This window comes from Puccinia triticina, chromosome 3A (genome assembly GCF_026914185.1).
Source record: "Puccinia triticina chromosome 3A, complete sequence".
NCBI lineage: Eukaryota > Fungi > Basidiomycota > Pucciniomycetes > Pucciniales > Pucciniaceae > Puccinia > Puccinia triticina.
In genome coordinates this window covers 8,554,951-8,574,758 of record NC_070560.1, presented here as the reverse complement: position 1 = coordinate 8,574,758, position 19,808 = coordinate 8,554,951, and the positions used below count along the sequence as shown (strand labels likewise).

The 19,808-nt window shown below is 46.1% G+C and overlaps 1 protein-coding gene across 1 annotated transcript; it reads right to left on the bottom strand.

Annotated features, from left to right (window-relative positions):
* Positions 1 to 1,150: 1,150 nt before the first annotated feature.
* PtA15_3A899 (uncharacterized protein) lies at positions 1,151 to 2,605 on the bottom strand (the record flags this gene model as incomplete). Its single annotated transcript, XM_053167912.1, has 3 exons — positions 1,151 to 1,276; positions 1,354 to 1,958; positions 2,032 to 2,605. 3 exons carry the CDS (start codon positions 2,603 to 2,605, stop codon positions 1,151 to 1,153), a joined length of 1,305 nt encoding a protein of 434 aa, XP_053019083.1.
* Positions 2,606 to 19,808: the final 17,203 nt, after the last annotated feature.

Genomic DNA, 19,808 nt, shown 5'->3' with positions numbered 1-19,808 from the left:
GGCCAGACCCCCAATTGTCAGCGGCGGCAATACCAAGACTACTGTCTTCTAGCTACGCCGGCTGCAACTTTAGGCGCTATAGTTATAGCGGAAGGATGACGAGCTCGGATTCAGAGGGTAGAATTCCGGCAACTTAAAGAAAGAATTATATTTAAGCACGGAGGGGCTTAACTCAAAGAGTTAAGAGTATTTAAGTGCCCTCCTTAACTATTCAGGGCCTGTAAGACAGGGGTGGTGGAATGCCTGAAGCAGCAGGGGCCTGGAATTCAGGTTTGGTTCGCTGGGACACCCCGGTAGAAACCTTCAGAGGAAGGGTTTCTATGAGAGAGAAACTAGGGAGACTCACTGATTAGTAGGCAATACTTTCACCTACAAAGAGTCCGGGCTGAGTTTCCTAGGAGAGAACCGCGAGCGCTTTGTAGAGTAGCGCTGAAAAAGTTTTTCTTTTCGAACTTCAAAGAAATCGGACAACGGAGCAGAGAATCTTTCGGTCGAAGGTGTGTTTCGATGGAAGGCGCTATGGTCAATGTCAGGGAGGATGATGATCTCCTTTCCCCTTCGGCGGAGGAGGGTCTCTTTATATAGAGTTTTCTATGGATCTCTCGTAGAGATCCAGGTCTCTAGGGATCCTTTGCTTTTTTCCGCGGGAGCTCATCTCTTCGTCATGACTTCTTGTCACGGAGATGAGCCCTTCTCTTTTAGGGGAAGCTAAGATGAGCATTTTCTATGCTACCGCGAGTCTTTTCGTAATGTTTCTTGCTCATGCTTTCTTGTTTTAGCGATTAGTCGCATGTCTCCCGTTGCAAGTGTAGCCTCTTTCTTGAGCTATCTTTGTCTCAAAACATTCCTTTGGTATTATTTGTATTTCTGCGCCTCCTTTCTTATTTTAAGGAGGCGCTATTTATTTATGTATTTTTCTTTTTATACTTAGATTTTTTGTACGCTAAAAAAGGAAGCGCTTTTAATATTTCATTTATTGTCCAGCTAGCTCTGGTACAGTAGCTAGCTGACATATTCCGGGTATTTACCGGATATCACGTGACCGCTACCAGATATTCCGCCCGGGAAATCCAACAATGTTTGGAAGACTGCCAGAATTCCGTCAATAAAGCAAAATACAAAGAATAGAAAGAGGATAGGAGAGAATCGCTTATAGGACAGGCAAGAGATCCTCTTCGCCCAGAAGCCGGCCTCCAGGACCTCTGACGACGCCACCTCTATTACCAGGGACCATTGGATTAGGACATGTGTTTGCGTAATGACCTCTTTGACCACACTGTCATAAAAAAACCCCCAACCATGATCAGAAAACCCGGGAGAAAATCTCGGAAGGAAGATGGATGATGGACAGACTTTAAAACAGGTGACTTCGTCCAAGTTTCGCTTCTTCCGTGGTCCGGAATCAGTTTGAACCCAATGTTCGTCATTCAGAAGACCTTCGTTATTAAGATGTTGGTTGGGATGATGCTGGGCCGGAGGGTTAGTTGAAGAGGGCGGGTTGAGGAGGAGGGGGTTGAGTGGGTGATGGTTGTTAAGGATGTTATTAGTTTTGAGGTTGATTTGGTGTTGGATCAAATGAGGGTTCAGCGGGGGATTATGAGCTTGCGGGTTGGGATGTTGAGGGAGAGAGGGTTGTTGTTGAGGATTGATCTGCTGCTGCTGCTGCTGTTGTTGTTGTTGTTGTTGTTGTTGTTGTTGTTGATGATGATGATGGTGTTTGCTGATTCCTAGCGGGCCTTTGTTGATGGATATTGGCCCGTTATAGATCGGTCGATCGGGATCTCCTCGTGGCCGATCGAAGGGATTGAAGGAGTTGATGTACGGGTTCCCCCTCGGGGTTGGGTCAACCTCAAACTTCGGATGGCCACCCAACTGACAGGTTTTTTCATAGGGACAAAATCCGGCCATGTATAATCGACAGATCGGCCTTCTGATGTGTTTTTTTGAACATTCGGGACCTAAAGAATATAAAAAAAAAAAAACGGAAATAAGGAGCGATTTTATTTGATATCCAGTACAGGAGAGACGGACCTTTGGGACAGAACCCTCTTCGGAAGTCCATACATTCGAGCACTCTCATCCGTTCATCGACGTGTAAGTACATGCATTCATCCCCGTTACTGCAGAATCCGTATTTCCCAAAGAACCAACATTCGGGCATCGTCCTGAGGTTGTACTCGTGCAAGAATTCGCACGAGTTGCCCTTTTTGCATAGTCCGCGCAGCCAATGTTTGCAAACCGTTTTGGAGTGGGAGGAGTGGTGATGATGATGGGGGTGGTGGTTCCGGTTGGATGCTGCTGAGCCGGCAGGAGGGGCGGTGAAGTTGAGGCCGGATGGGCTGACATGACGGAAGGGACAGTCGGTGCCTAGCTGGCAGGGCGGTTGGTGGTTCTCGGCGGAGGATGGCTGGCTGATCGAGGCGAGATGGAGTAGATGTTGGGGGCAGAGTTGTTGGTCGGTGTCCAGTTTGAGGCCTTGCTCCTCCTTGAGATGTTTCTCGATCTCGAGCTCGACATGCCTGAGGTCTGGGCTGATGACGATGGTAGTGCTGACGGGCACTGGGAGGGTGGATGGTGGGGGTGGTGGGACGGGTGAGATGGCCATGGTTGGGGCTGAGGTTGGAGTGCTGGCAGCGTGCTGCCGGTCGAGCGTGTACAGCCTCTCCGTCCGGCGTCGAAGGAGAGGCTTAATTATGTAAACGCGCATGCTCGCATGTCACGGTTGGGTTCTGAGAGGTTCTGAGCTGTTCTGAGGTCCTTTTTTTTGTAAATCAAATCCAAGGATATTAAAGCCTCTGAATCATGAAACAAAACTTCAAGGGTTTCCCCTACAAACTTACAAAATACTCACAAAAAAATCAAGGGTTTCCCCACTAGAAGTGCCAGAAAAAAAACATCCAGGGTTTGAAGGAAATGTGGCCGGAGGCCTGAGAGTGAGGTGAAGTGAGCTGAAGAAGGTCAAGTGCACAGGATGCACAAGGACTCAGAACAGCAGTGCAGAAGTCTCCAATGGAGCAGGAGGTCTGACTACCAATGGCTCAGAACTAAGTGATGTCTGTATTTCATGTGGGGACAGATGAAATACATGGAGGAAAAGGGGCCTAAAGAGGGGCCTGAGTGGCTGAGGGACCCTGATGGAATGAAAAGGAACAAAAGAGAAATAAGCCCTCTTCTGGGCACGGGGCATAATTCTAACAGGGTTTCCCCTCTACAAATCTTAAAACCAACCAGAAAACCTGCAACAATCAAAAAAGGAAAAGAAAATAACCCGCACCCAGCCACCTAGCATCAGCATGCTGATGCACCATGGCCCACTGTCCATCCCTGTCTAGCAGGGTCAAAAAACAAGTGAGAGGATGGCCGCCAGCGGTTAAGCATTGATGGCCGGCCTGTGCCGGTCATTGAGTGTATATACTGTCCTCGATGGCCGGCGCAGACTGGCCATTGAGGGGGGGCTGGTTTTGGTGTGGCAGGGTGTTCACTCCATACCAGCCTGGAGTTCCGGGTTAGGCACTGCAAATGGGGGCTGGTTTTGGAGTGAACAATCCTCTACTCCAATAATCTTGGAATGGTCCGGACTTCACGCCTTTTTTGGCATGCATCCGGCATTATTTTGGCGTGCCTAAAGCCCAACCCAAAAAATAAGGGGAAGGGGAAAAATGGAAAAAATGGATATGGAAGTGTCAGAAGGAATAGAGAGAGAGAGAGAGAGATGAGGATCCTGGTTATGGGGAATGTCAAAGGTAGAGTTTCTTGAGGGATAAACAAGTCCAGACTTACTTTTCAGTTGTGTCACAGAACTTTGAGTTTTGTCAGTCCTTGCTTTGTTTGTGCGGTTATGGTTGATCAGACCAACGTAAACACTTGCAGTATGTTTGCCGCACAATACAAAGTTTGGATGTTCTAGTTCTAGTTTCACTCAAACTCTTAAGCGGATATTACAGTCCTTTTTTATTGTTGATGAGATGGAACGGTTGGTTGGATGATCAAGAGAAATAGATGGGAAGGGAAAGAAAAAAGGTGCTTGCCGGCGGACTACAGTTTCTTGTCAAGGAAATGACTACTGGACTTGTCCTGAATGGGACTACCAAAGGTGGTTCTTGTCCTAGGTGCCAGCTACAAGTATATAAGAAATTGAGCTTACTCCAGCAAGAGGGTCATAACCTGTTGTGAGCAGAGCTCGCAGTAATAGATGATTTCCAAATGAAGAGATAAAATCAACATAAATACTATCTACACAACCTGTGACATATGTTGCAGTCGAGACCTAAGACCATGTCACAACAAGGTGCAGCCAACCAAAACCAGTCAACCTTCACACAGTTGTAAGTCAGTATTGGACTCACGTCCCTCCTTCAAAGGGGTCGCTCCACAACCAGGGCTGCCCGCCCCCCTGCAGAAGGAGGGACTTCCACAAGTTTGGCTGCCGGTGCTGAGTCAATGTTTTGGCACTACCACTTACATTGTGGAACTCCAACTGGTGCTTGGCCATTGGCAGTTACTGGAAGGGATGATGTGCCTGAGTGCTTCCTTTGCAGTGATCCAAGTGAGTTGTGACAAGTTAAAACTGATAGCTGTATGGGGGGGGGGATTTTGTGACAGACAACAGGGGTTAGATTCCCATTGGTGGTGGTTTTCACCCCTTTCATAATGTGTCCATACCCCTTTATGTGCACATACCCCTTTCATGTGCGTGTATCCCTTTCATGTGCATGTATCACTTTCACAATGTGTACATACCCCTTTCATCACGTGTTCATGAACCTTTCATGTTTACATGTCCCCTTTGAGTTTTTTACATCCCTTTCAATACCCCTTTCATCATTCAGTTTTACATGCCCCTTTGATGTTTACATATCCCTTTCATGTGCAAATACCCCTTACTGCACATACTCCTTTCATACATACAAACCCCTTTCATGCATACATACCCCTTTCATCATGTGTAAATATCCCTTTTATGTGTTAATACACCTTCTCACATTCCCCTTTCATGCTTACATATTCATTTCTTATGTGCATATCCCTTTCATGTGTACACACCCTTTTTATGTTATTCTGGCTGGATTCAATGGCACATGGAGTGTTTAATAAAATAAAATAAAAGGGTGCTCAGGGGGATGCTCATTTTCAAGGTTGAACATTTGCCTTAGCCTTCTGCATGATCACTACAGAATGTTAAGCATTGGGATGCTGAAAAAGGTATACACTCAAGGTGCACCAGCACGGAATTTGGATGCTTGACTCCAGCTTGAGCTTGTTGAAATAGTGTATTAGCATTTCCCTATGTAGGATGCTTCTAATCTATACACCCACAACTTAGCCTATATTATACATGTATATAGTCTAGTTGTTCTCTTTACTGTTATCCTTCCTCACTGAATGATTATTACAACTTGACTCAATGTGCTGGACCATTTCCATGACATCTCGTCATCTCTCTTAGATCTTGTGTCACCTACGTTACCCTCAACAGAGCTGAGGCTTCATTCAAGCTTGCTGCATATCAACTGCAAGCAGTTTCTAGAGTTTTTCTTGCAGTGAACCAGAACTCTTGATCCTAACAACGCGCTGCCGCGCCCGGCAGAGGAGAACCTGAAACATGTTAAAGTTTAAGTATTGAGATTCAACTGCGGGCCGCGCCACAGATTTGATCTTGAGATTGCACCCGGGACTGAAGACCGCAAAACCACTAATTCGCCACAGCCACCACAACATAAGCCCCCTTCAGCACCCTCATATCAAACTTAACACAGTCCCTCCGAGGAAGTCGCGCAAATGCGACCTCTGCAGGAGGGACTTTCCCGCAAGCGGTGATCTTTGGCACAGGAGGAACATGATTTTTTGAGGAAATCACACTTTATTTTAGCGATATCACAATTTCTCCCTCATCTTACCAAGTTATTTCTCCTGATTTTCAGTACATGAAAGCTCTGCATGTTGCGGAGGGGACTGTCATTTTAAAAGTTTCATTATCTGCTTTCTTCATTGTGTAATCACCAGGGGGGGATGTGTGGCACTCTCTAGAGAGTGCAAGACTGTAATTTTTTCAGTAAAATGGTATGATGTGAGTTCAATGTCAGTTGTAACTCTTTGTTAAATTTTCTTCCCAATACAAGGATAACTCTAGGTAAAGTGATTGTGGAATGATCTGTAACTCAAAACCAACACATGAACATCTCTCTTTGAACATTTTGGGTTTGGTTCATTGTGATCACAATTTTGAACATGAATTTCAATGCACAAAATATGTTGCCAAGAACTTAAATATCCCTAGGATCAAAAATATCCTTTATGAAGTGACCAGGAGTATTTTTCAGAGCCAAATTTGCTCAATTCATGACACACATACAATCATTTGCCAAAAAACTTGCAAAATATAGCAACTGCAAAGACTGATTAAACATCTAAGTTTATTAAAACCACAGTTTTGCCAAAAAAAAAATCAAGGGTTCCCCCTATATACAAGCAATCAAAAAAAAAAAGGTGTAACAAGCTAAATTAATGAACAAACAAACAATACAAATCTTAATTGAAACATATCTACAAAAAAAGCAAAGGATTTAACAAACTCCCAGCCTGTGACATGCCACAGGTGAAAAGAGACCGGTGTTAACCTGCTCAGCCTGGCGCAAGTGCGTGGGGCAAAAGTCGGGGCTACAAACCCCTCAGCCAATTGCAAGTGCAATTAGGGAGGGGGAGGATCACCACCAGTGCTCTGCAAATGCAAGAGCAGGGAGGATCACCTGGGGCATAAACATTGGTGCAGGAGAAGGCCCCTTATATACTGAAGAGGCTGTGATTGCAGAGTGCTCCATCATCACCTTGGCCGGGGATGGCCCAGAAAGCCACAAGCCACTGTGCCTGTTGCCAGGTGAATACAGAAATTCCTTGCTTGTATGTACAGCCCCTCTCACTACCCCTGAAGCCTAAGCCAGTGCCACGGCAATTTACAAGGTACATACCAATCTGGCAGGGAGTCGAGCGCTTTGGGATTCTCGCCAACTGCTCTGTCAATTTTCTTCGCCTAATACGACCGGCCTTTGTGGCCTTCGATCTAAAGACGCCTGCGACCACCACCTCTGCAATGCAATCCGCGCCCGCAACATCTGTGAGAGCCCCTTGAGGCCTCACAAGCAGGGATTACATAATCCACTCGTCAGACTCTTAGACTCGGAATCCCCGCGCCCTCCTAGCTCAGCAGAGAGAAGCTAACCTCTCTCCTGGGCTAGGTGAGCATTTTTCCTTCTTCCTTATCTTCAGTTGTATTAGAGAGAGAAGCTAACCTCTCTCCTGGGCTAGCTCTTGCAATATAAGTGGTTCCTAGAAAAGTCTCTCCTTGGCTTCGAGCCAACGTGCCAACCCTGATAAGCGCCCAGTGAAGAGTCCCAGAGCGGACTCTTACAACATCCCTCTGCCGCCAAGTTCAACTTGGCCCATCCCGCCGTTCTTGTCAAGACCTCTCTCAGGGTATCAAAAATTCTTTGCGCTCCATTGACCACTTGCTTGGCATCCCAACCAAAAACCCACCCGGCCCATAATCTCAACTAGCTCAGCTCCATTGGCGCTGGCACAGCTGCTGCTTTCATATCTTGTAATTAAGTCTCTAGAGGCTTTCAATAGGTTGATCTTGTTGGTTCGGGTGGGGTACACAATCTCAAAATGAAGCTAATTCACCCTTTGTAGGATCACTTTGGTCTCGAGCGGCCGACCGGCTTCCCAGTCGAGCAAAATTGAGGGCTTGATGGTCGCCCACTCACCGGTGCGCTCCGTCGACCGCAAGATCTGCTCTATGCTCGCAAACTCGGCCGGGAACTCTGCGAGCCCAAAGATCTTCAACGCTGCCCCAAATACCTCCCCCATGCATCCCGCTAAATGCTCCCGCAGGCCTCCGTCTTTCACCATCTCTGAGGACGCCATTCCACCGGACAGGATCAAGGTTGTGTTCATGGAAGTACTGCATTTAGTTTTTTCATGTTACATCTTCTTGTTAGTCCCATCTGATCTCCTCATAGATCTGCGAAGGGGTCTGATGGACTGACTAGATTTTTAGTTTGTGCCAACAAAGGATCTGGAGCTCTCTTTCGCCATAGATCTCAGTGTCGTTGATCTGGCCGTGCCGAAAGAGTTTGGCGTGGAGCTCGAGCCGAGTTTGCGAATGGAGCGCAAGTTGAGAGGCAACTGGAGGATGGGGATGGTCGAGATAGGGCCCAATACTGATCCGCGTCCATTGGTTATGTCTGACTCAGCCCGGCTGCAGCTGTTCAGAATTGACAACAGTCACGGCGCTGAGGATGGGGACCTGGGGGTGTCTCTGACGGTGGGAATCCTCAAAGCCTATGCCGTTTTGGATGAGCACCAATGTTGGAGGATGGCGGCCGTTGTCGGGTGTTTTCAAGAGAGGCGCGAGGAGAGCAGGGTCATTGAACGGTCGGGCAACACCTTTGTACAGAAAACTACAAATTCCCAGCCAGATCTGTGTCCGGTTCCAGTTCCACTAGCGGGCCAAGCTTGGCGGCCTTCAGCGGCCCGCTTGACCAACTCATATAAAACGTTTAGGCGCAGAGGGTCTTTAGGAAGACCAGTGAGTGAGTTAGCACACAAGACGAGAATTGTTGAGACTACCGACGAGCACACCTTTAGGAAGACCAGCAAGTGAGTTAGCACACGAGACGAGACTTGTTGAGACTACCGACAAGCACACCTGAAGTGCGAGAGAAGTTGAAACAGAAATAAGTAACTGAATGATATTTCATGAGAGTGGAATGAAAAGCAGAAAGTGACAATGAACCTTTAGGAAGACCAGCGAGTGAGTTAGCACACGAGACGAGACTTGTTGAGACTACCGACGAGCACACCTGAAGTGCGAGAGAAGTTGAAACAGAAATAAGTAACTGAATGAAGAAAGGGAATAGGAGGCGATACACGACAGCTATTTACACAAACATTCAGTTAGGTTTTATTTAGGTTTACAACTTTAATCATCACTACATGACCGGTTGAAGAGTATGCTAATACTGAGAACTCAATACCCTCCCTTGCTCAAAACCGGTTGATGTTGAGCTTGATGACCGAGTAGGTGTGTTTGTTCTTCGCCAGAGCCTTGGTGAGAAAGTCCGCAAGTTGATTGTTGGTGCTTACATAACAAGTTTTAGCCCGTCCCTCGTTGATAAACTCGCGAATCCAATGATATTTAAGGGGAATATGTTTGGTTCGTTGTTGAAACATCGGATTGGTGGCCAGTGCGATTGCTGATTGATTGTCGACAAGAAGAGAAAGCTTTCCGTCCAGATTAACATCGATAGAGTCTAACAGCGTGAGAAGCCATTTCGCCTCTTGAGCAGCTTCGAACAGAGAGATATATTCAGCTTCCGTTGTCGAAGCCGCGACCACAGGTTGCTTGTGAGACCGCCAGGAGATGACGGAGTTGTTGAAAGTTGTGATATAACCGGAGTATGAGTGACAATCATCGATGTCATTAGCCCAATCAGCATCCAAGAACACTTTCAGATTGTTGACCTTAGACCTCCCGTCCAGAAGAATTCCGTGATTTTTAGTTCCAGAGAGGTACCTGAGTAGATGAATTATTGCCCTCCAGTGAGTGATGCCTGGTGCTTCGAGTTGTTGAGATAGTTGAGAGATTGCAAAAGCAATGTTGGGACAAGTGCACACTGCGAGGTACATGAGCATACCCACCGATCGGCGGTAGTTGGCGCCTATACGTTCGAATTGTTCACGTTCAGAGGGTGTTGCCTTAGTCAGCTGAGTGTTGGGAATCATCGGGACAGACATTTGCCTGACATCCAGCATGTTGTGATCTGAAAGCACTTTTGTGAGGTATGCTTCCTGAGACAAGTAGAGCTGTTTTTCACCGACTTGAGCTACCTTGACGCCAAGCAAATGTTTTAGTTCGCCAATGTCTTCCATTTTGAACCTAGCCGATATGAGATCCTTGAAGTGTTGAACATCCGGACTGACTATTACCATGTCGTCTACGTAGACGTGCACGCAGCATGTCCAAGAGGGCACGTTGCTTATGAAAAGACACGGGTCCGCTGGCGACGGTCAAAAGTTGATTGACTTGAAGAAACTAGCCAGAGCCGAATACCACACCCGCGGAGCTTGACAAAGTCCATATATTGCTTTCTTGAGTCGTAAGCAGTGGCCCGCAGGAACGGCTAACCCAGGAGGAGCACGAAGGTAAACCTCCTCCTCCAGATCACCGTTCAAGAATGCATTTTTGGCATCCATCTGATGCACTTGATAGCCCTTTAATAAACCGACTGTGACCACGGTGCGAAGCGCGGCGAACCTACCAGTCGGAGCGTAGGTGTGGAGTATGTCCTCCACGGCTTGCAGCGATCCCTGAGCACAAAGGCGAGCTTTGGATTTCAAGACAGCCCCATCTTGATCAAGCTTTTTCCTGAAAACCCAAATCGTACCAAGGAGCTGATGATCGCGAGGAATCCAAACAATTTCCCACACCCCAAGATCCGCCATGGCAGAGAGTTCCAGGTTAATTGCTTCTCTCCACTTTTCCGCTTCTCCGGAGGCCATTGCTTGGTTGTATGTCTGAGGGACTCCTACTGATACATAAGCGATCGCGTGAATGTCCAGGTCGGGATGCAATTGATCAAGCATGAAACCATCTAGACGATCGAAGATGCACAGGTTTGATCGACGGCGGTGCTGGATGATGTTGGACTCATCAATTGCCGACGAGATATCTCTGGGAGCTTTGTCAGGAGCAAGGATGATGTCCCAGCCAGGCTTGGGTTTGGCCTGCACCACTCCAGGTGTCGAATCCGTTGCTACCGAAGTGGGAAGACTGTCGTTAGAAGGATTAACCAGATCTTTGGGATTGAAATCGTCTGAGTTGGAATCCGACTGCGAAGATTCATCTTGAGGTTCCTTGGAATTGTACACAATAGGTGATTCATCTAGCTCTTCAAATTCTGAAGGATCCAGTGCCGCGACTTGATCTGAGGTATCAGCTGAGGAGAGAAGGGAGACTCCTGGGAAATCTGTCTCGTCAAAGGAGACGTCATGACAGTGCTCAACCTTCCCTCCCGGAAGGAGAATGCGCCAGTTATGCATTCCCAGCTGATACCCAACCATGATGCCGCGCTTTGCGGTGTCCCCAAATTTTCCATCCCTTAGCTTCTTTGGTATATTCACGTATGCCTTGCATCCAAATGGGCGAAGCCTTGAGATGTCAAAAGGATAGTCGAACCAGAGTTCATGAGGCGATCTCCATCGGAGTTTCCGGGTTGGTGTTATGTTCTCAAGAAACACCGCCGTAGACACTGCCTCGCCCCAGTATTTGGCTGGCAGGTTGGCCTGCTTGAGGAGCGCTCGGGCCTTCTCACTGGTACTACGATTGCCTCGTTCAGCGACTGCATTCTGCTGAGGGGTGTACGGAGCCGTAACGTGGATTGAGACGCCTTTTGACTTCAGGAAATCCGTGAATTCTTTTGAATTGAACTCTCCTCCACCATCAAAAATCACATTTTTTATTGCTCGACCATGTAATGTTGTAACATTATTATAGTATTCAACAAATTTATCGAACGTGTCAGATTTGGATGATATAAGATAGACATGACGATAGCGAGTGAACCAATCTGTGATCTTGAAGTAGTAAAGATTTCCGCCGAATGAAGAGGGGGTGATTTTTCCACTCAGGTCCATGTAGACCGATTCAAGTGGATGAGAAGCTTTGGGAATGTGAGAAGGAAAAACAAGTCGATGGGATTTTGACAAGGAGCAAGCATCGCAGTTAATTTTGGAAATTGGGATTCCAAACATCCGCTTCAGTGCTTTTTTGCTGCAGTGACCGGCGCGTCTGTGGAGAAGATCGACATCAGTGAGTGTCGATGATTGAGCCGATGCATTTGAAGATGACTGACCTTCACAAGTCGTGGTCAGGTGAACCATGCACGTTCCGCCGTTGATAGACGTCTTCAGGATGACTTCCCCGTCGCGAACAAGAACAAAGGAGTTATTGCTGGTACGTTTGATTTCACAGCCACGCTCGTACAGACGACCCAGACTGATTAGAGTAGCACTCAGACCGGGTACGTGAAGTGCCTTGAGCGGTATGATCTTCTTGTTCTCAGCGAGTATGTTGACGAATCTGCTTCCTTTAACTTGAAGTGTGTTTCCGTCGGCTAGCTCAACTTGACTGTTTCTTGGTCAATAGTCCTTGAACAGCGATTTATCAGTGAACATGTGGTGAGAAGCGCCACTGTCCAGATAGCACATATTTGGTGTGCCGATAGCTGCGAAAGCCTTGATCGTGCAATGCAGACCGTTGCCGGTTGATATGGAGTCGCCGCTGTCAGAGTCTTCAGCTTGCGCGGTCTTTACATTCTTCGACGATTTGGTGAGTTGCCAGCATTCCGATTTGGAGTGGCCAACTTTGGGGTTGTGCTTTCCCCCTGAGCAGTATTCGCGCCAAGATTTCTTGCCTTTTCCTTTTGATGAGGCAGACATAGCTGTGTCTTCAGTCTTGATGTTGACTGAGGTGAGATTAGCATTTTGACGAGTATTGTCAAGTGCTTTCAGGACCTGTTCGATAGTCAATGGTCGTTGCGCATAGAGTAGATCTCTTGCAGTCGCATATTTATCAGGGAGCTTGAGTACAATGGTTTCAGCTATATAAGTCTCTTTCATGTCACAATCGGGTCCGGTGAATTTCATCCCCGCCAAGGTCATCATCTTGATGTGCTGGTTGACGCTGTCGATGTAAGTTGCCAGGTCAGTTTTGTAAGGTGCGGCCAGAAACTCATTGTAAACTTTGGACTGGTTGCCCTCGGTTTTTGCCTCGTAATAGTCGGTGAGGAGTTTCCATAGCTCGACTGGGTTATCTTTGTTGGTGTCGGTAACGAAGCGGTTGTAATTGTTGATTCCCATGTGGGAAAGGAGAATACCAGCCGTTTTCGATTGATTAAGATTGAATTGAACCAGACCAGCGGCATCGGTACCGGCAGGTGCTACTGAGGTCGTCAAATAAGATTTGAATCCTAGCTGCTGACAGTATCCGAGGATCTTTTGTTTCCACATCGGAAAGTCGACTTTGGATAGATCGGGGATAGAAGTCTTTGATTCAGACATGGCAGCGAAGGGTTGTCGTCGTGTGATGAAAAGTGCGTCCACAGAGTTAGGACTCTGGGCTCATAACCTATAAAACGTTTAGGCGCAGAGGTTCTTTAGGAAGACCAGCGAGTGAGTTAGCACACGAGACGAGACTTGTTGAGACTACCGACGAGCACACCTTTAGGAAGACCAGCGAGTGAGTTAGCACACGAGACGAGACTTGTTGATACTACCGACGAGCACACCTGAAGTGCAAGAGAAGTTGAAACAGAAATAAGTAACTGAACGAAGAAAGGGAATAGGAGGCGATACACAACAGCTATTTACACAAACATTCAGTTAGGTTTTATTTAGGTTTACAACTTTAATCATCACTACATGACCGGTTGAAGAGTATGCTAATACTGAGAACTCAATAAATCAAACACCCGCGTTGGCCGGACCCTGTACGTTGTGAGAACTCTCTTGGGACGGGTGGCAGTTCTGTGAGGGGGAGATAACAAATATGATATTTGCAGTTAAGCAATATTTATGTTACGGGTGGTTTGAAGGACCTGCCCCTCTATTGTACTACACAAGGATTCTGACAACAAAATTTATTTATTGTTGTGGCAAAACCTTGATAGAGATCACTATGTGTAGTAGTCTCTATCAGACTTAGATCAAACAATGCAGATGATGTGCAATGACACAAGCTATTTAAGAACCTGATTATGATCACAGGTGTTGGGTGAGTGTATGTTTGAGATCACACTGTTAAATGAATAAGTGACTGGTTGGTTGGTGGCTGCTATTCACATGCTGAATTCAAATGAGGGGGGAGGAAGGGCTCCTTATATAGTAAAATGTGAGGGATTTTTGCTGGTGGGGAAGTCAGTTGAGGGATTTATGCTGGTGTGACTTCTCCTGTGAGGGATTTTTGCTGCATGGAAGCTTCCGTTGAGGGATTTTAGCTAGTGAGCCTTCTGATAAACGTGTGATCCAACATGTGACTGATGATGTCATGCGACCATACAGGGGTACGTGTGTGCACCTGTATAAACTACACCCTAAATATGTACTTGTACCTGATTCTATACTATGTACTACCAAATATAATTCTATAGTATTTGATTATGTTCTGTCACAAACAGTTTAATCCAAATAACTTTTGACTGAGTGGAGCTAGCCTAGTGGTTGAAGTGGGTGACTAGGGGTTAAATGACCTGTAGAATCTAATCGTGCAATAATACATCCAAGAATATGCCTCCTTCTCATACAGTGAACCAAGACTTTATGCAATTTGATACTTGAAACAGCTTTGGCACACCACAACGTGCCATATGTTTGGCTCAAGATCTCGATGCCCTCCGTCTGAAAGGCTTCTTAGTTTGACCGGCAGACAAAAAACACCTTCGCCCCCGCCTCGGGCCCGTGTAGACGCGATCCGTAGAATGCACCCACTGCTCCCGCGCCAACTGCGTATATCAATCAACCATTCAATGGGTTGTAAGTTTCTGGGATAAAGTATTTACATCTTCTTGATAAACAGTGTGTGTGTAAACTGACCTATGAGTATATTAGTCTGAAAAGCTACAATGATCCACTGGAAAACATTCCAGGCCAAAAATTTCCTTTTGCCTACCCTTGGCCTGTTGCTTCTCAGCTTGAAGATAGGCCTGCCCAAACATCTAGCAAAACAGGATATGAATCTCTCTCTCTCTCGGACCAATCTCATTCCCAAAATCCTCATCACAAATCAGACGAGGTGCAGAAGGCATGAGTCTCTGCTGGGCTAATCAGGTGCTAATCCAGCATGAGCCCCAGATGGAAATCAACGAAACCCAACACCATAGCATTCACAAGAGTTGTTTGAACAATTTTTTTTCCTAATATTGAAGATCCACAAGGATCATTTGTATTTTCCTGCCACCAATACTCCAAATAGCTAAGGGCAGGGAATTGATTGAGAGCACATCAGTGACAGGGCCCAATACACCTTGAGATTGTGAATTTCATGGTTCACTTGGCAATTGAGATGATGAGCAGTTAAGCAGAAGTTGAGAACAACTCAACTTGAGTGTCAAGTATGATTGGGGACAGTTTGAAGTGGAGATCTACAAAAGAATGCAACTCAAAAATTTGGAGATCATATCTTTGGGGTTTTGATTTGGTCAGGGGGAGCTGTAAAGGTTGAACCCCTAAAAGTGCAGCGGCGTAGCCGCCTTGAACTCTAGTTTAGATAAATCCTTGTGTAATATTTCTGTCATGCATACTCCCATATCAGAGTGGGAGAAAATTTGTGTGAAATAAAACTTCTATTCTTCAAGTATCAAACAGTGCCTAATCTGCAAAAATTGGGTTAACCTGCAATTTCCCCGCCTGAAATATGAAATGTGAAAAATACTGGAGGAATTTTTCCCTATCATGTTTACCTGCCAAGGGATGGTCCATTTAAAGATGGTAAAGTTTGAAACACCATCAGCTCTTGATTTGGTACCATGCACCTGGCATACTCCAATAGATATTGCAAAATTTTCATAAGTTTAACTCCACCTGACTAGAAAATGCAGTGGCTAGAAGCAAAAATAGTTAATATTCTGCACCAAAAGGGGGGTAGATTGGTGGATACCAACAGGAAAATCAATATTTCAGTGATCCTGGAAGAAGCAGGAGAAAGAATTGAAAATCTGTCCAGAGAAAACCAAGGTGAACAGTCAATTCTGAAATGCCCATGAAAATCACAGTAAGATAAGTCAAATTTTTTCTTGTTGATTGATAATCTTGACATCTTTTCCCTGAAATTTTTGGTCAAATTTTTCCTTCAGTAAGAATTCATTCATCATAGTTAACATTTTTTCCATGTGTATTGTGTAACAACATTGTGTCAATTGCTCTCATCTAATTTTTCTTAAGTAGCATTGGTTTTTAGATAATGCTGATGCATTGTGGACCTATTACATCCAGATCAATCAAAACAACTGGCCTTGAAGTAGTTTAGGGATGGCATTTGGGACCTGGGTACTGGCAGAGGGTCCGGGTACTGGGTCAATTTTTGAACAAATGTTGGCACCTGGTACCGCACCTGGTACAGCCTGGGCGGGTATGGGTGGGTATTGGTGGTCCCCGGGGCGGTTTAACACCAGTACTTTCCCTCACAAATTATTTACTTTGAAAAAGTGGTGAGCCATATCAGATGCAATCTCTGATGAATTTTGTCTTCTTCACTTGCGGTTAGAGGGCATGATTGATGGTTTTTGGGAGGATTTGATGATGGGAATGGGTGACAGGGGGCTTGTATTTGGGTTACACCCAACCAATTCCCCTGAACCTTGTGGAGAATAGGGTGGGTTTAGATGCGTGTGGGCGGGTGGTACCCGGGTATCCGATGTTTTCTTCACAAAAGCCAGGCACCTGGTACCGCACCTGGTACTGCTTGGCGGGTACCTGCTAGGCACCCCCCGCACCCGCCAGGCGGTACCAGGTACCCTGAAACGGCTACCCAAGTGCCATCCCTAGAGTAGTTGAAGTGTCACACATATGTGGTGGAAAGAAGGAGGAAAAAATCTTTCAGTGAGTTTCAAGCTGGGCACAAGTCAGCTACGGTGGCAGGGTGGAAAGGGGGATCCACTCAGTATCCCCATGTTCCCAATTTTCTTGTTGTTTGTTTTGGTGAAATGTCCACCCTGATGTTCGCGCGAACATCAGGGTGGACATTGAGCAGTGGCTTATGTAATATGGACTTAATGGACACTGTGAAGCGCCGTCAAGCTTGGCAATCCCCCACTCAATCAACAGTGCAGAATACTGGTCATCAATCTTGTATTTTCTGGACCCAACGGCCAGTGTGTACTGCATCCTGAGCTCGTAAGTTCCCAGATTAATGACAAGTACGTGCTGTTCATTGGGCTAGAGCTTCTCCAACCCAATTACCAGCCAAAACTGGTCATTGATCTGGGAGAGGCCGTACTCAAAGGCCATAATGCCCTCACCATCAATCCGCGGCTTCCCCAAACTCAAATACAACAACCACTACATCTTGGTCATCAAGCCAGGGAGGCCCCAGCCCGATTACTAGCCCATGCTGGTCAGGAGGCCCACCTTTTGGAGTGTGGTAGGCACTATATACTGGCCACCCAGCTGGATGGTCAGTATGTACTTTCCATTGAGTCAGGAATTTCACCGTGCAATGGACAGTATGTCCTGTTAATTCAATCAGGGGAAGGCCTGGCTCACTGAACAAAACTTATTACTGGTTGTTGAGATGGGATTTTCCCAGCCTAGTGAAATGTAATCAAGTGGAGGGTGTCTCCACCTGATGGCCTATACACACCGGTCATTGAGTGCATAATACCTCCACATGATGGCCAGTAAACACCGGTTATCAAGTGGAGAATCCCTCCACTCCATGGCTGTGACAGCTGGTCACGGGCTGGGTGATTTCTCTCCACTGATCAATGACTAGTAATTTATATTTGGTCATTGAGTGGCAACACCCTCTACTCAATCACCATCCAACAGTCATTGAGGGGAGGGTGTCTCCATTTGATTTTTGTGATCCCCATTCATTAAGTGTAGGGTTTCCCTACTTGATGGCTAGGCACAACGGTCAGGGTAAGATCCCAATGTATACCAACCATTGAGTGGATGTAACTTCAACCCAATTAGCAGCATGACCACCATGGAGTGGATCAAAGTTCAGCCTCATGAGTTGAACATAAAAGAAAATTATTTGAAGCCCAAATCAAACATGCTTAAACAGCTGATATCAGACAGGGTTCCAGAAGGAAAATATGGTCTGGAACTCTCTAGAGAGTGCGATAAATTCTCCCCTGGTGACTTCTCCTTCTGTGATTTCCAAATCTTTCTGGGCTTCAGAAAAACATGTGAGGTAGTCCTCTTTGTTTTTGAATCTAATGAAGATGAGAAATAAAATGCTTGGATGCTCTCCTAATTCCACACATAATGAACTTGTTTTTACCCGTGAAATAAAGAAGTTCATGGTGGTTGCGTTAACTGCTTAGTCAAGGGGAAATGTGATCTTCAAAAAGTGATTGGTGGCTTACAAAACCAGATTGAGAGCGTGCAGGAGAATGAAAGAAATTGTTTGTGTTGTTGATGTACATCAAATACTTGTTACCTTTCATCTCCTATCTTCTAGGATTTTGGTTGGTTCAATTGAAATCAAATCTGCCACATAATTTCCTTGTAGCTAATTTATTGGTTAGAGAAGACATAAGCATGAGTTCAACAGCAGATGAACATTAGTCAGGCTTGATTTACACATGCACAACCAGTTTACTTCTGGGAACGTTACAGAAAGAAATCATATTATGGCACTCTATAGAAAGTGCCACACATTCCCCCCTGGTGAATCAAAGCAACAAACCATTCAACTTCCTCCTGAGGGGGGAGGAGTGAGTAGCTCGATAAACTGCCCCAATATCTTTTTTCCTTTCAGAGTTTAGAAAGCCACCTGACATATCATGTTTAGGCCCCGTTTGGAGCCGATATAATCCGGAATTTTGTGACATCTGATCAAGTTTTGGGGGACCTGATCAGATGTCACATGGGATGTCAGGCAAAAAAACTCATATATTGGCTCCAAACGGGGCCTTAGTAGCCTATACTGGATGACTTCACATTGGCATTTAGAGAGCTCTAGATGCCCCTCTAAATTCTAAATTAACACCTCTACCAAATCAACAATCAGTACACATGAAAGTCATGAGCTGTAGGGTTAGGAAATCATTTTCCCTTCTACAAAAAATTAAGAGTCTGGGTGTGTAAATTGAGATCTGGGAGGCTCCCAGACTCAAAGGGAAGTCCTCCACTGAGCTTTGTAATTGAAACTGCATGTGTGTGTCAGTGAGTTTGTGAGAATATGGCATCGCGGTATCTTTGAGCAAGTCCGTACACGTTTGCCTTTGGATCACCCGGACAAACAGGAATGTAGAGCTGAGGGAATAAGGATAAGATTAAGATGAAGCCCTGCTTCTTCTCCATCTTTTGGTGTAACATACCATGCAAAAAAACCATGACGTGGGGGTATAAATACTGATGCAAAAAAAAACCTCCATTGAGCCTCAAATTTGTTCCCTGCCATGCCAACTTTCACCGCTTAGGTGTAAGTCCCTCCAAGGGGGCTTGATAAGTTTGCCCTCATATCTACACCCGGGGAGTCCATCCACGGGGAAATCACGCGGATTCCACGAGGACTCCACGTGGTAGCCACGCGCAAGGTCGGACCAGCGGCTGGAGGTCCAGGGAATCACGGGGTCACCACCAGGAGGATCACCCGTGGATTCCACGGCAGCTTTTGGCTCCGCGTGGAATCCCCGTGGATTCCCTGTGATCACGACGTGAAGGTCGGGCCCACGGGTGGATCACGGGTCCTTCAACCGTGGGCTCCCCGAGGAATCGCCGTGATACCCACAAGATGTGGTTCAGTTAGGTAACCCGGGGGGGAGGGGGGGTGGAGCGGATCAAAACCGCGGGTAATATTGCACAATGTGGTAACGCCAGGGTACCACACAATGCATTGCATATCAAGTAGCCATCGTAAAAACATACAAAAAAAAAGGGATTGATAGAGAAAAAAAATCACAAAGAGAAACAAGAAGTAAAAGAAAAGCATGAGATGGTCAGGCTGATCCACTTCTCTCGAGACAGGTGTTGGTTGAGAAAGATGATCAAAAACAGCCCGACCCATATTGGCAGTGCGCCTCTGA